The sequence below is a fragment of the Vidua macroura genome, chromosome 4, assembly GCF_024509145.1.
Source record: "Vidua macroura isolate BioBank_ID:100142 chromosome 4, ASM2450914v1, whole genome shotgun sequence".
Lineage (NCBI taxonomy): Eukaryota > Metazoa > Chordata > Aves > Passeriformes > Viduidae > Vidua > Vidua macroura.
Genome location: NC_071574.1, coordinates 24,786,161 through 24,800,972, shown reverse-complemented (window position 1 = coordinate 24,800,972; position 14,812 = coordinate 24,786,161). Strand labels below are relative to the sequence as shown.

At 38.7% G+C, this 14,812-nt stretch overlaps 1 protein-coding gene across 1 annotated transcript in view; it reads right to left on the bottom strand.

Annotated features, from left to right (window-relative positions):
• The window catches only part of BANK1 (B cell scaffold protein with ankyrin repeats 1), a 137,765-nt gene that overhangs the window by 13,254 nt on the left and 109,699 nt on the right, over nt 1–14,812 (bottom strand). The window contains exons 9-11 of the mRNA XM_053976660.1: nt 11,353–11,449; nt 9,575–9,868; nt 6,457–6,765 (exon numbers count right to left, since the gene is read on the bottom strand). Of these exons, the coding sequence (XP_053832635.1) occupies nt 6,457–6,765; nt 9,575–9,868; nt 11,353–11,449 (700 nt within the window). The remainder of the gene's footprint in view (nt 1–6,456; nt 6,766–9,574; nt 9,869–11,352; nt 11,450–14,812) is intronic.

Sequence of the window (14,812 nt, the reverse complement as noted above, 5' to 3'; positions counted from 1 at the left end):
GTGAATTGCTGTTTAGGATATTTTGCAGGGAGAGATTCCTGCCTTTGTCCATTCAATTTTTTCCACATTATTTAAACATTTTAACATTTAAACTGTGCATGCATAGCACCTAGGCAACTAAAAACTTTAAGTTCTTTTTTCTGGTAGGGATTGGATTGTAAATTAGATGTAGCACAGCAAGAGATGACAAATACACAGAGAATACTAAGGAAGGAATATAGTAGAATGATGCTTATTATTCAGGAGAGGAGAACTCTGAAGATGTTTGTTCACATCTTTTTAGATCTATTTTCCTTTTGTCTGTTTTGTTTGCTAACACATTGAACATCACTCAGCATGAGAACTCAAGAGAGGTCATCAATGCAATGCTAACCAGTAAGTTTTGTAAGAGATGATTAATGACCACTCCCAAAATTTATACAAAATATTTCACATATTCAAAATGAAAAGAAAAAATTCTAGTGATTCATAACATGTAATCAACTAAGGAAATGGGATCTTGTAAACAGACTTTTTTCTTTTCACAAGGCAAGGCAGCTGGGCATGGATTAAAAGCATATCATCATGGCTCATGAATATGATCTAGGAAGGTCCAGGTATTGTGGAGAAGGGATGGCTGTATGGTACAAGGTAACAAAGGCTCAAGTCCCAGAAGCTGTCCTGTGAGGGCATCATCAGTGTCTGGGTACACCTACACCATGACGAGGCAAAGGGAAAACGAGTGACCACATCTACACTGATACAGGAATTCTGATCAGACCTAAATGGGCAGCCTGACATTCAAGATGTTTTTGAAAACACACAACAGTCATATTTCATCAGAATAAAGACTAGGTGATGCCATGTGCACCTGCAGAAATACCAACCTGCCACCTTGCTCCCTTTCATTGCCAGGGCTTTTCAGTGACAGCATCATGTCCACTCATCCCAATTTAGGCTATTGCCAGCCTAAGCTAGGATAAGTGGATCCTTATTCTACCTTCCACAGCTATTTAGCTGGCTGAGAATGAACCACTCCATTTTCTCAGACCAAAAGTAAAATGATTTTAAAAGGAATTACGGTGTAATGACAATGTGAAAATATTAATCCAAAAATAAACATATGCTCACCAGCAATTCCCTTCACAATTTGCAGTGAGATTCTGAGTTTGACAAATATGAGCTCAAATCTGTTAGAATTCCAGCAACTTTGGTCACAGAGGGACCTCAGGAGACTCTACAGCGATGACTCCCCTACACTGAAGCAAGATAATAAAAATAATACCAGAACCTCCTTCTTACAGAAGGAGTAAAGAGTAAGTGAGTGAGTGAGTGAGTGAGTGAGAAGAAGAGGCACCAGTGGTTAGTTCAAGGTGCTGCTCAGAAGGTAGTGTCAATGTACTGGGTACTACATTACCACACACAATGAAACAGCTCTCACATCTCTGCTCTTGTCAGAATTTTGACTTAGTGCACCATGGAAGCTGGAAGGACTTTAGTGACATACTCAAGGAGTGCTTGCTCCAGGGTGTAAAACCTGAATATACTTCTTTAGTCCCATTTTTCTTGAGCAGAGAAAAGCAAAAAGGGAAGGACTCTATACATGTTTTTACTACAAATACGGTATATATGGAACAGTTTGGTTTGCCAGACAGCATCCCATAAATATTTTTCTTTCTCTGCACCTTATTTAGTACTTGTTTCAATCTACCAAAGTTGAGATAGCATAAAATCTGATTAAATGAAGACAGTGATAGCATAAAATCTGATTGAATGAAGACCAGGGGGAAGCTGGTGTATCACTCCCAACCAGGCCTGTAAGAACAGTCTAACTGCCAGCCAAACAGTGCTTCCTAGTATTTCATTCATGGAAAAACACCCTTAAGTGAGGAATACATAATGAAATTCATCTGCAATGCAGTACTTTATACTCACTGTAGGAGAGTACTACAAAATCTCTCTGTGGGACATAAATGTTTTGCAATTTGCATGGCCTCTGAGGCTTCACTTTGGAAACCCCTGCTTTAGAGCATTTAAACAATTGGCTTAATAAGAATTACTGACTCAGGATGTGATCATTGTATTTCCCAGTGATCAGCCTGATAAGTTTCCAAGACACTAACAGTTCTGTTCTGGATTTTATTTATTCACTTCAGTGGGTTTATGCTGTCTATTCTGTAGGTGAGATATTTTGCTTCCCTAAAAATATCCACTGGATACTACTTCTTCTGCATACCCTATGATTTTGATGAGCAATGAGAATGTTATTCTCCACTGGAACAGTAACTGGAAAATATATTTTTCCACTTCTAAGTTTTAAACCTACTGTGAGGTCCCACAAACAGCTATCTTTAAATAGCAAAATGTTTTCAGTGCACAGAAGGGAAATACATTCCTTCAGGGATTTGAGATAGGTTTGCAGAGAAATAAAGGCTATAGCATAGGAAATTTATGCTGTTGTAGGGCAGGTATCCTTGCTGCAGAGAAACCCTTTCATACTGATGGTCTGTGATGAGAGGTAAATGACTAAACCAGGACAGTAATGCAATCCTTAACCCTGAGGGAGTCCTAGTAGGTCAGGCTTCAAGAAATTCCAGGGGCATTGCAGAAATTCATGCATCTGTCCTACAACTACACAAATGACTCTGGTTTCCAGCTCAAACAAACTTGGTATCAATAGGGAACATTAAAAATTGCACGCTAAACTAAAAATACAACACCTTCAGATGTTTATTTAACGGTTGTTTTGGCAGCAGACAATTGAACAAAACACTGAAATGACCTTCAGAGGAATACTAAGTGCTTAAGGAATGGAAAGGGAGCACAGTAAGAGTGCACACCATCTGGACAATGAGCTACTTGGCATCAACTTGCAGCTCCACTGGTTAATAAGCCTTTCACACACAAGATAAAATTCTTGCAGTGGACTAAATTAAAGAACAAATCTACTCTATGTTAATAATGCAGTCTGTTTACCAGTGTTCAATACAGCAGTTTGAATGTTCATTAAAATTTGAAAGTATAATAAATGAAACTGGGTAAAAGTGATTAGAACATTTATGTTTTAAATCTTTCAACTGCCCCATGTTTCCCAGAATTTATGTGTCAGCAAATTCTAGGCAGATGCTCAAGCTGTAAATTGTGGTAGTTCAGTTCTGACAACTTGCATCACTGACTGTTTACTGCCTAGGTTTTGAAGTGTAGATCTTGCTCTGAAAGTGACTCTTGTCAAGTCCTATGTTTGCTTTCTGTAGATCAACAGTTTCCCTATCCTCTTTTGCAGAACACCAGGTGGGGTAATCTACAGGGAGCAGGCTTTCTGCCCAGTATAAACTTGATATTCCATGTATTTGAAAGCTGCTTATTACAAAGAAAGCTATTTGCTTGTTTTTTTCTTGGTTGCTAGTCTCATGGAAGCACCACCACTTTTGCTTAAAGGAGAATATACTCTTTTGTAATGTCATGGCCTTCATTCAATGTGTGGTGAAAGCACTCATAGAAATTCAGCCATTTGATTTCTCCAGATGGATATAAAAATAAATTTAAAAGAGTCACCTGCACGCAATCCAGGAGGCAAAAAGGCATTTCTGCTATGCAATGCTTACTTCCCCCTACAAATAAATGAGCCCATCTATGGGTACATAAAGTACAAGAAAAAAAATGCTCCTCTTGCATCTCTGCATGGCACAATCACACCAGCCTCTGCCGTCCTTGGGGCATGAAGCTTTCCATGTACTCCCAAAGTAGATGGGGATCCATCTGTGAGCAAATGCCTTAACACAGCCCCTCTCTGTGCATCGTACTCCGTTCTGTTTTTCCACAGGACCTGTGTCTTACTGAATGCCAGAAGGGAACAGCTCTGAAGATCAACCAGAACTGTGCCGTGAAGACAATCTGTTTCTTACAGGGATATTAAATGATTTGTTTTAGAAATTAAAAGGTATTTAGCAAATAGAAAGTGAATACAGAGGAGGGAAGGATGGCTCAGTTAAGTAACTAGAAGTTGCTCTGCAGGACAGTTCTTCTCTTTCCAACAAAGCCCTGGCCAAAGGTCAGACAAGTCATTTAAGGCAGCGATCCAACTGGCAATGCCTGACGTCAGAGTACTGACCAGACACACTAAGGATTTAATCTGAAGTTCTGAGAACTCATAGTGGCCACTGAAATCAATGGTGTCTCTGCTTTGAATGAGTAAAGTGTTATTAATTTTGTTCACCTCAAGAATCTTAGTTACTTCATACTGGGCATCCCATCAGTGGATGCAGAATCAAAGGGTTTATAATGGGAGGGTCTGAAAAAACACAAGGGGCCTCAGAGCAGGCACGAATTATATTTTAAACAAAATGAGAATGAAAAACACTGATGTTTTTTATGCTTACCCACTTTAAAGACTAGATGAAATGAAAGAAAATATCTGAGATAAATACCTGCATATGGCTACCTACTTATTACTGTATTGAAATGTTCCTGGCAGGGAGAAAGGGTAAAACTACTTAAATTCTAACTTTTTGATTATTTGACTTTGCAATATCTGCAATGAGCTTTTTACTATAATAGATGAAAACAAACCCCAAAACCATCATAAATTTATTTGCCGGATGAAAAATGTGTTTATGCATAACTAGAGTATTTTATACTGTTTAAATTATAAAGGAAGGGCTGCAGACACCTGCAGGTTTTAATTATGGACTGGAATTAAGTTTCCTGGTTCATACAGATGAAACAATCTTTTTTTTTTTTTATCAAATATAAGCAGTCCTAAAATAATAAATTGGAAATTGGGATGTTGCTGGACTAGAAAGAGAATTTTTTAACCAATGTGGAGGAAAAACACTGCCAATCCAAGTATCAAGAAAGAAATCTTTCAGCTGAAGATACATCCCTCCTGCCTAAAATTTCACTAGCTATCTCAGGAATCCCTGGACAAAAGAGAGATATTCTAGGTCTGAAACCAGCAGGATAGGTAGGAAAACAGCTGAGTGGTCAGCTGAAGCTTTCTTGAAGTGTTTCTATTTTTCTTCATGAATTGTGTATGCAAAGGATCATGAGCCAAAGGCTGATTTCACAAAACTACTGGAAAATAATTTGTCTACCACTACATCCTTATGAAAGCAAAAGGTAAAAAACCTGTGGGTGTGAACATATGAATATATGTATATACACATGGGGAACCACAGCCCCATCAGAGCAGCCCCTCTGATAGCATCTGCCTTAGCCAGTAAACAAAGCAGAAACACTCCAGTACAACAAAAGACAGTAAAAGCAATCTCCCAAATAAAGCATCTCCACTAAGGGTTTCCAAGTCACTGGCCTATGAAGATGGACCAAGATTTGAGACACTGCTCTAGCAACCTCAGTTAAAGCAGCCATGTCATGACTTCTGTAGCTGTAACAGGCCCCCATACCCATCCATTCTTGGATTACACTGTAATGATTCGTACTTATACCTCCTGAATATGCTGAAGAAAGAGCAACTAAATGATGAATGCATTAGCTCATACATTCTGACTCTAACCTGGAGTTACACAGCCTGAAGGAAGAGAGCTACCTAGGAAGAATAAAAGAATCCACTGAGATGGGCATGAAAGAGGAGGTGCTACTCTGTATTTGGTAGGATGTTCTGGGCAGTATAAATTCTGTTCTAGTGTAAAACATGTGCAGCATGAAGTAAGGAACTTAATGGTGTCCTTTGACAGCCTATTTTTTACCACCTATTCTTATGCATTGGCAGGCTTTTGTAGAAGAGGCTGGAGACACAGGCAGGAAGGATTTTGGGACTTACGAAGAGATCTCTGCAGTATATCCACTGAATTCCTTTTGTTACTTTCAAATTTGGTTTCAGTCTGAATTGGATTACAAAGATATCTGAAATCCTTTCCAGTCTTGTATTTCCATGAAATAGCTAAAAAAAGTTTCCCAGTTTTCATAGAAGTGGTAAAAAGACATAATTTTCCCCTCAAGAAATATAATGATCCTACCTAGAAATGCCCATTCCTAGCATTTCAAATTGGATAAAAGGTATTTGAAAGAGGAATCCTCACACAGGCATTTCTCTGAGAAAAGAGAATTCTTCTCATCAGAAAAAAAAAATCTAAGAGAGATATTTCAGAGTAAAAGAAAAACCATTTTGATAAAGAAGCTGGAAAGAAAGCTAAATTCAAATAGCACATTCTACATTCAATTGCTGTAACATACACACTCACAGCTAGCCCAGCTATTCTTCGTTTTCTATCATATTGTCATAATTTTTAAAAAGCTAAATAAAAACTGTGATACTTACTCTGATGCAAACTGAAAATTATTCAGAAATGTTCTCAGCTCATTTGAAGGGTGAGAATAGGTTGACTGAAACAAACAACGTGTTTGTTTGAAGGCAGCTGATCTTGGTCTTTTAGAAAATGTTACTGCTCAAAGAGAAGAGACCAAGAGAAGAGTCTACATTCTCCCAGAAAATATTTACTAGGCAGCAGCACCAACCTTGTACAATGTAGGGAGTGTTCTCCTCCTTGACCAGTGAGCACATTGGCCGGGGTGCAGGGGCTGGTGGCCTGTTCATGATAAAGGACCTGCAGTGCTTCCTTTTCTCCTCCTTGTGCTCCTTCTGCCCCAGGATGAGGTCGTACACACATTCATCCTGTGCCACACAAGTGTAGGGGTGCTCCTCCTCACTGTCCTCCTTACAGGAACCCTGGTCTTCTCCACAGCATGCGGTTGTGAGTCCATCACCCTGCTCTCTTTTACTCCTGTCCATCACAAAAGTCCTCTCTGAAAAAGGAAGGAATTGTGTTGCATATACAGGGTAAAGAGAAGAGATTGTGACTTATATTAAAGCTTTAGAGTTTCCTAAAGTAGCTCAGAGACCACATTTCACTTCTAAACTAAAGCATGCTCATTTTCTGATCATCTAACTCAGTAGAGAGGATGTCCCAAAGGAATAATTCCAACTTCAGGGCCTCCTCATGATTTCACATCAGATTATCAAAGGTAGGTGCTTAGCTATTAGCCACAAAATAAATGGATTTATTTGCAGAAACACTGAGTGCCCCAGTCGCTCTCATGAGAGTTACACCAACATGTAACTGACTGTAACTAACATGTAACTCATGGTTATGCCAAGTAAGTTGTACCTGCAGCCCTTGGCATTCTGAAAAGTCAAGCTGTTTGCTACCTGTTGCAAAAATGACTTAAGAATTGAAACTTAATTTAGGTAATGTTGGATTTTGTGTTTCCTATCTCTTCAATATCCCACAGGGTTTTGAGGGCTTTACAGATCTACAGTAGGCCAAGGTTAAGAAGAAATTGAAAAGCCCTTTACAATGTAGGTAAAATGTACGACCTCTTACCAATCTATGCTAAGACTATCCAACTCTCCCCCCTCCAAAAACTTCCATGTCTCTCTGTATTTCCTACACTTCATATATTTCATAGTACAGCTACTCAAAACTTGCTTTTCTCTAGTTGTTGCCTTTTACAGCATTAAAAGGCATTGATGATTTCCCCGATACCTGGATTTGTTCTGATTTACCTTAAAACATCCACAGACTGTTAAGAGTTAGAAGCTGTCACTTAGGCTGGTGTTCTCATAAATGTTTATAACTTCCTTGGCATGATTACCCATCTTTCCTGCAAAAACCGTAGACCTGGTGCCTGGAATCCTTGTACTGACTCATGTTTCCCTTGTGCTGTAATTTACTGCCTGTACATATGTGTATCTGCTAAACTTGGCTGTGGTCACTACTGGTGTTTTCAATCCTTTGGCTGCTGTTTAAAGAATTACCTGTTTCTGGGTTCAGAGGAGCTGAACAACCTTTGTAAGTGGGATATATTTGTTAATGGGATGTATTAATGATAGTATGTACTATTAACATGTATTCTGGCTAAGATATATGTTTTAAAACCACAAGTGGTGTTAATACACCTGCCATGAGCAATATTTTGTTTCCAGGTCACTATACAAGTTCCATTTCTTTCTCTGTAGGGCATTCGTTCTTTCAGCTCCCACAGGGGGCACTCTCAGGCCACTGCCAAAACACAGACTTGAAGAAGAGGGGACTTGCCTTCGAGGTACTCCACAGCAACTCCTAAAGCAAGCAGCTGGCTGAAAATATGTAGCAGTACCTCATTACAGCTCCTCTTTGAAAGGAAGCATCATCCTCATCTAGAGGAATTCTGATGCCCCGTTCGCCAGTGATGAAACCACAGCTAAACACAGAATAATTCAGAGCATGTTTTAAATGAACTATTCCCACAGGAGCATTCAGAGATGAACTCTGCTTTACCAGCACATGAGTTGGCACAGGACACCAGGAAACTTTCTCTGCTGGTACTCACATGCAGACAGAGAGTATTTGGCAGAGAGGGTCACATTACTGTGGTGATGTAGCCGTATAGGAACTATTCCAAAACAAGCATTTATAACAAACCTACACCAACAAATCCCACGTGCCAAAACTGATCCCTCATTTATACACACATATAGATGCAGTTGAGTGTTTTGTGGGAAGCAAAACACACCTTTAATGTTAATTTTATGCTGCCCCTCTTTCTCTTAGAATTCACTTATGACTTTCTACCTACAGCCATTTCTTTCCTGCACAGCAGAACACAGGATAAAACCCCACCTATAGCAAGCTATTTCTGCCTAATGATGTGAACATCAGAGTGCTTGGTGATGGCAATTTCAGACTCTAATAGGTTACACCAAGTTTGAAAACAGAGTTAACAGTAATAAACTGTGGAGAAGGTGAAAAGCAATTTGTCTGCACACTTATCAGCAGTGTCTATAACAAATAAGACGGGTGTTTTTTTCCCCCTATGCAACTATTCAAAACTGGTATTTAAGCTTGAATTATTTTGCATACTTGTTTTTCCTAATGAGAAAAATTGATGATCATCCCTCCTGAAACAGATGCAATAGTACTTTGAGTTTCTCATCACTTTAATCAAACCACAACACAAGATTTTAGATTTTTACTCTGGGGCAGATGTATTAAAAAAAGGAAAAAAAAGGCAAAGCATTTGTCAGAATTTTTGCCTTTCTTTTCAATCTGCAATATAAATTTTTACTTCTATATAACTGCAACACTGGCTAAAACGTAGTAAGATACTGTTACTTCTCTCTGCATGGCCACTTTCTATTAAGTCTACCTGTTAAACTTCAAGTAGTATATTAAATATAATTAAATATTTGCATATTAAATCACGATAGCATTTCATGTTTTAAAATGGTAAAAAATGAAGTCAACTTTACCAAAATACAGGCTTCATCTTTGTTTCAAGCCTCTCTTGTAAATCCAATGCACCATACACTCTTTGGCAGCTCTTTGAGATTGGTAGAGTGAAGAAAAGTTGAACCCAGCAGACCATATCACAGTATTACCTGACAAACCTGGTCATGAGTATTTTGATGCAACAAAGATCACATGCAGATGCTTGTTTTGCAGAATTATGGCCTCATATGCACAAGCTTGCTTTGTAGCACCAGGGCCATTTTGCCCAGCTACTTCTAGAAGTGACCAAACCAATCTCTACAGCAGTACATTGTCTGCCCTTGCACATGTTTGTATCCAGGGTTATTTTCCTCCCAAGATTGTACCTTGTGATGAATTATGCAGATTGTCCTGCCTTCGGATGCCAGGCAGATTTCGAGGGGGAGGAGGGGGTGGCCTCTTGCAGAAAAAGCAATCTCTCCTGCTCTCCTTGAGCTCATCCCCTATGTTGACATACAAACTGCCAGGACTGTGAAGGCTGTATGAATCCTCCTCTTCTTCATCTTCATATTCTGTCTCCTCTCTGCTGTCTTTTAGGTCATCCTTCTTTTCCTCATCCACTTCAACTTCTTGTTGGCATCTCGATCCAATTGCATATTGATCTCTTGAGTTCTGCTTGGCTTTTAATATTAAAGAAAGCATTATTTCACTTAAAAACTGCATTTCTTGTTTCAAGGATTCCTACAGAAGCAACACAACAGCTAATAAAACTTTTATGAACTGATACAGCAGGAAAGCTGTCAAATTCACACCATCAGTGAAGAGCTTTTTAAATATTTACTAAATCAACAGTGGAAGTTTTATCTTGCTACTCTGATACACACCATCTTTGTGTGTGCAATGTTAAACTTTTCTAGAACGGCTGTCAGAATGAAATCACACACATCTTTCCTGTCTCCAGAACTTCTGCTACCTGACTTTCAAAGCAGCACAGTGCAACACTTTGCAAAATAAAGCCTCAGCTCACACATCTGTGTTACTGCTTTTTGTACAATGGGATTTTGGTGGTGATTTGAATCTCTCTAAAATGAAATAGATATTGCCCATGAGAGACATGACTGCAGACTTGTGGAAACAGAGCTCTTCTGTCTCTAGTGACCCACAGACCAAAACCAAAGTGGAGGGACAGTAAAGTGTACATTTAAATCACTATGTGCAGCATCAAAATTTTAATAGTCAGTCTCAGAAAGGTAACAGAGTAAACTACACAATCTGTCAGCAGACCTTACCGAGCCTTAGACATAGGTTTCCATTCTGAGTTATCCTTTGGTGAAGCCTGCCTTTCACCACTGATTCAAATGGGAGGTTAAGGCATTACCTGGCTAACGTGGTACAATTCATGCTCTTTTTCTAGGTGTTCACCCCAAGGTGCTCTCATATACAATGTGGCAGAGACAGTGAAAATTTTATCAGAACAAACTTTTTTTCACAGTGTCTATCATCTACCTCTATGTGCTAAAGCAACCAGTTTGAACTTCGCAAGTAAGAAATGTCCTTTTCATATGTATGAGACAGTTGAAAAAATAAAATTGTCAACAAGATAAAAAGAGGATTAAATTTAGTCTCATAGATCCATGATACTGTAAGATATATGCAAAAATATATTGGTAAATGCAAACAAGCAACTTTGCAGTTTTCAAGGGGAATGCATACGACCACACAGATCATCAACAGGCTTGTCACCAATCTATGCTTGGAAGTAGGAACATGAAGCTGTAAAATGTCAACTATCTGTGCCTCCACACAGGACTCGACTACACCTGTAGGCAGCGCCTCCCATTTTATGATGGTTCTTCTCTGAGAGCTTGGAGAATTCAGCAGTTTTGTAGGTTCAGAGTGGAGATCACAAATTTCCAGAGTTTAAAAGAAGGGGTGGTTGCACTGAGGTCTCTCTTAACGAGCAAGAACTTTATTATCCCAACTGAATCCCTCAACTGCCTTCTCCATTTAGGACATCTGCCCGCCCTGGAAGTTGCAGTAACATGTGGAAATTGAAAGTGTCAAAGTAACTTGCCCTCTCTGCCCAGAAGTTCATTCATTTGATGCATCACATGATACATTCATTTGAGCAGTACCAACTAAGCTGTCTAACAACATGACTTACCCACAGCTGGTGGAGTTTCCAAGCCTAACATAAGCTCATAAGTGTTGCTGTCTTCCACTTCCTCCTTGCAATTACTGAAATCACTTGCTGCATAGTTCTAGAAAGAAAAACAAAGGAGATTATGTGTTTTAGTAGCATTATCTCCTGCCTTCACATTTTGCCATTGATATAATATACAACATTCTGCTAGGAGGAAAGTGAAGACAGAAACATCATGCATTTGCAGCTATGTAGTGGTCTACACACTGCAGGCAAAAGGACTGTGTATCTCTGTGTACAGTGAAAGCACACAATGTTCTGACACCAAACACCAAGTTTGCACAGCAAGGATTTAAACTCATTGACTTTCCCTTTCCCTAGCACTTTGCTGGGCTGTCCAGACAGTTCCCAACTCTGCTCCCAGCTATGAAGAACTCAAAGATTAAGAGAAAGATCAGCAACAGAAAAACACGAAGTCCATAGGACATTACCAAATTGCTCAAGGGTGCAAGAAATCTCTGGGGAGCTCATTACAAACAGTGGTTTGTACCAAAAGCCACGTGTGTGCTGAAAAAACAGAAATAGGACTGCAAAGCATGTTTGGAGTTCTACCTCAGAGACCAAATGTGGCAGAGTGGTGTTTTGTTCCTCTAGAAAGCTGTTACGTTCACACAGCGCTATGCAAAATTAGCCCAAGGAGGGTCAGAACAATGGGTTCTCTAAAACATTATCAGTGTATTTCTTCAAGCTGAAGAGGTACAAGCTTCTGCTCACCACTGAAAAGCAAGCCTGTAACACAACTATAGACAATTCTGCTGTCTAGAATGTAGAACACACATTTGTTAATTGGTGATTTTCAGAAACAATTGGAATTTCAGAAATTGTCAATTTTTTTTAAAGAAATCCAGCAGCACCTTGATTCTTGTGTAAGTGTGATACAAAACTATCCTCTATAAACACAATGGAGCCTTCAATAATTAATCAGGAGTTTTGAATCACAAAATCTTAACTCCAGGGCTTTGAATACACCAACCCCAAAGCAGGTAGGGAAACATATATATATAATATTATATATATATATATATATATATATATATATATATACATATATAATCCAGACTGCAAGATTAATTACTAGTAGAATAGTGGACAGTGAAGTCAAGAGGAAGAATTGATAAGCAGTTATATGCTTCTGCATGGCACAGAAAATAATTCTCAGGAGCTCATGCAGATTTTTAAGAAATTTTTTCCAAGTATCCTGACCATCACTGTCCAGGGACAGAGTTCTCACTGCATGAAAGAGGAAAATATTTTGAGAAATAGCAAGTTTTTCTAGGGAACTGAAAATACCTTCTTCCCTGCTGCTGTTTTACACAGCCATCTCCTGAATACCAGTCTGAAGCACTGCAGCCACCAGACTGTGCAACAAGTCCCTCCTTGGCTTGCTTTGCTGCTTTACAAACACATCCGGATCTTTACAGAGCTATACTCACCTCCAGCAACAGAGGATTCATCTCTGCCTCCTGTGCCCATATAATGTGTGCACCAGAGAGAGAATTTTGTTTTTCTTGAACTTCCCTATTATTTATGTAGTTCCTTTATGCTTCACAGGAACAGCATACCTCTCAAAAGTCCCAAGGTTAGAGCTTTTCAGAATATTTATTTTCAAAAGATTTAGGCCTGCATGTGCTAAATATAAGTGTACATTGTGGGTGTAAAAAAGGACTTTGATATGTTTCCTGTGAAGAGAAGAGGTATGTAGAAGAAATTAAGCAAGGAGACATCTAGAGTCTACTAAGTTCTTCTATCTATTAAGTTCCTCTGCTATGACACTGGAGTACCACACCCAGGAAATTCTTTCGAGGTGAAATTTGAATGTTTCAGAAGACTGAAGGTCAGCTGTCCTGCTAGTTTATAGCTGTTCCACTGATAATACTGAGTTGTAGGGAATTCAAGATGCAATTTGGGAGTTTAGCCCCTGACTATACTTTCTAAAAGTCTCCTGGACCTGTGAGACAAAGAAAAGCTGAACAGATGGAAAGAGTCTCTAACTAAACATGTTTACATTAGGAAAAAATTCCGTATAATGAATGAATTATTGACAGAAGTCTCCTCTGATACTGGGCATGTTGACACCATGCAGCTGAAAATCATGCAGTCTCCAAAGCCAGTGGAAAGTGTCCTAATTTAAGAATGCAAATAAACATAACTAAATTGGAATAATGCCATGGCTCAGCTTGCAAACCTTGCCATGATGCCCTGAATGAATGTTCATTGCTTTTTAAGTTTGAAGTGCCTTTTATATGGCCTGGGTCATGTAACTTGGATGTAGTAGCATAGCTGAACTTCCAAGTTGTTTGAGCTTGCTTGCCTGAAAATGGATCTTTGATTTACTTTAGAAATTTCTTACATATAATCTATGTCAAGTTAAGCCACCTTTGAAAGGAAGAACTAGCTTAACTGGAAACCAGCATTACCAAAAAAAAAAAAAAAAAGAAAAATAATAAAAAAAAAGATTGCTCTTAGCACAAGACTGCTTACACATGACTATGGAAAAGGGCTCTGAATGTTTGAAACTAGTTTATGAGTTAGCAAAATAATTCCCTTACTTCAGGATGCTACAGGAACGCTGGCATGCATTGAAAGTCCTCTGAGAGACTGAAATTGCTTCAGGTCCTAAGATTAAATGCCACCTCTCAAAGTCAAAATGTAGATACCTAATTTTTTGTCTCTTATGTATTTTAACTGTCTTGATGACTGACTTTCAAAAAGGTAGTTTAATAGCTTCAAAACCATTCCTCTTATACAAAGCCTGAACTGATTTATCTCAGTACCTTACTCAGGAATTCATTAGGAAAATTATTATAACATTATTATATTATAAAATTATTATAACATTATTATTATCTTGTCAGCATTTTTTACAATGCTTTTCTGAAGAGCCATCTTTGTAAGGCATGTGTTTGAAAGATTTTCTCCTTGGTAAACTGAGACAGTCATCCATGCTAGCAGGGGCTGACACGATTGAAATTAGATGCATTTACCTTACTGTATAGTGAGGAGTGAAACATTAAAGAATTCAGAGGAATCTAACCCAAAAGTAATGTTGTATCAAGTTATGGCAAGACTGAGAAGCACCTGGACATCAGCACTTCATTTATAAACAGTTACTCACAGGTAAATAGATCAATCACAGCTCACATTAGCCTTTATGTATAAGATATAAATGCATATATCTAAAATATATCCATACCTTATATTTCTAGAAACAAAGTAAGAGCTTCTGATTTCTGCAGGGCAATTTGATCTTCTGGATTTTAGGGCATTTCCAGCTGCCTGTTGGATAGAATTCAGGCTTGCAAGTAGACATCCCAAAAATACCCTCCAGTCACACTAAGGCCTGTTCTTCCAAGGCTGAGACAAATCTGGTTGCCTGATTTGTTTATAACATGTCACCACAACATTCCTTCTTATCCCACTC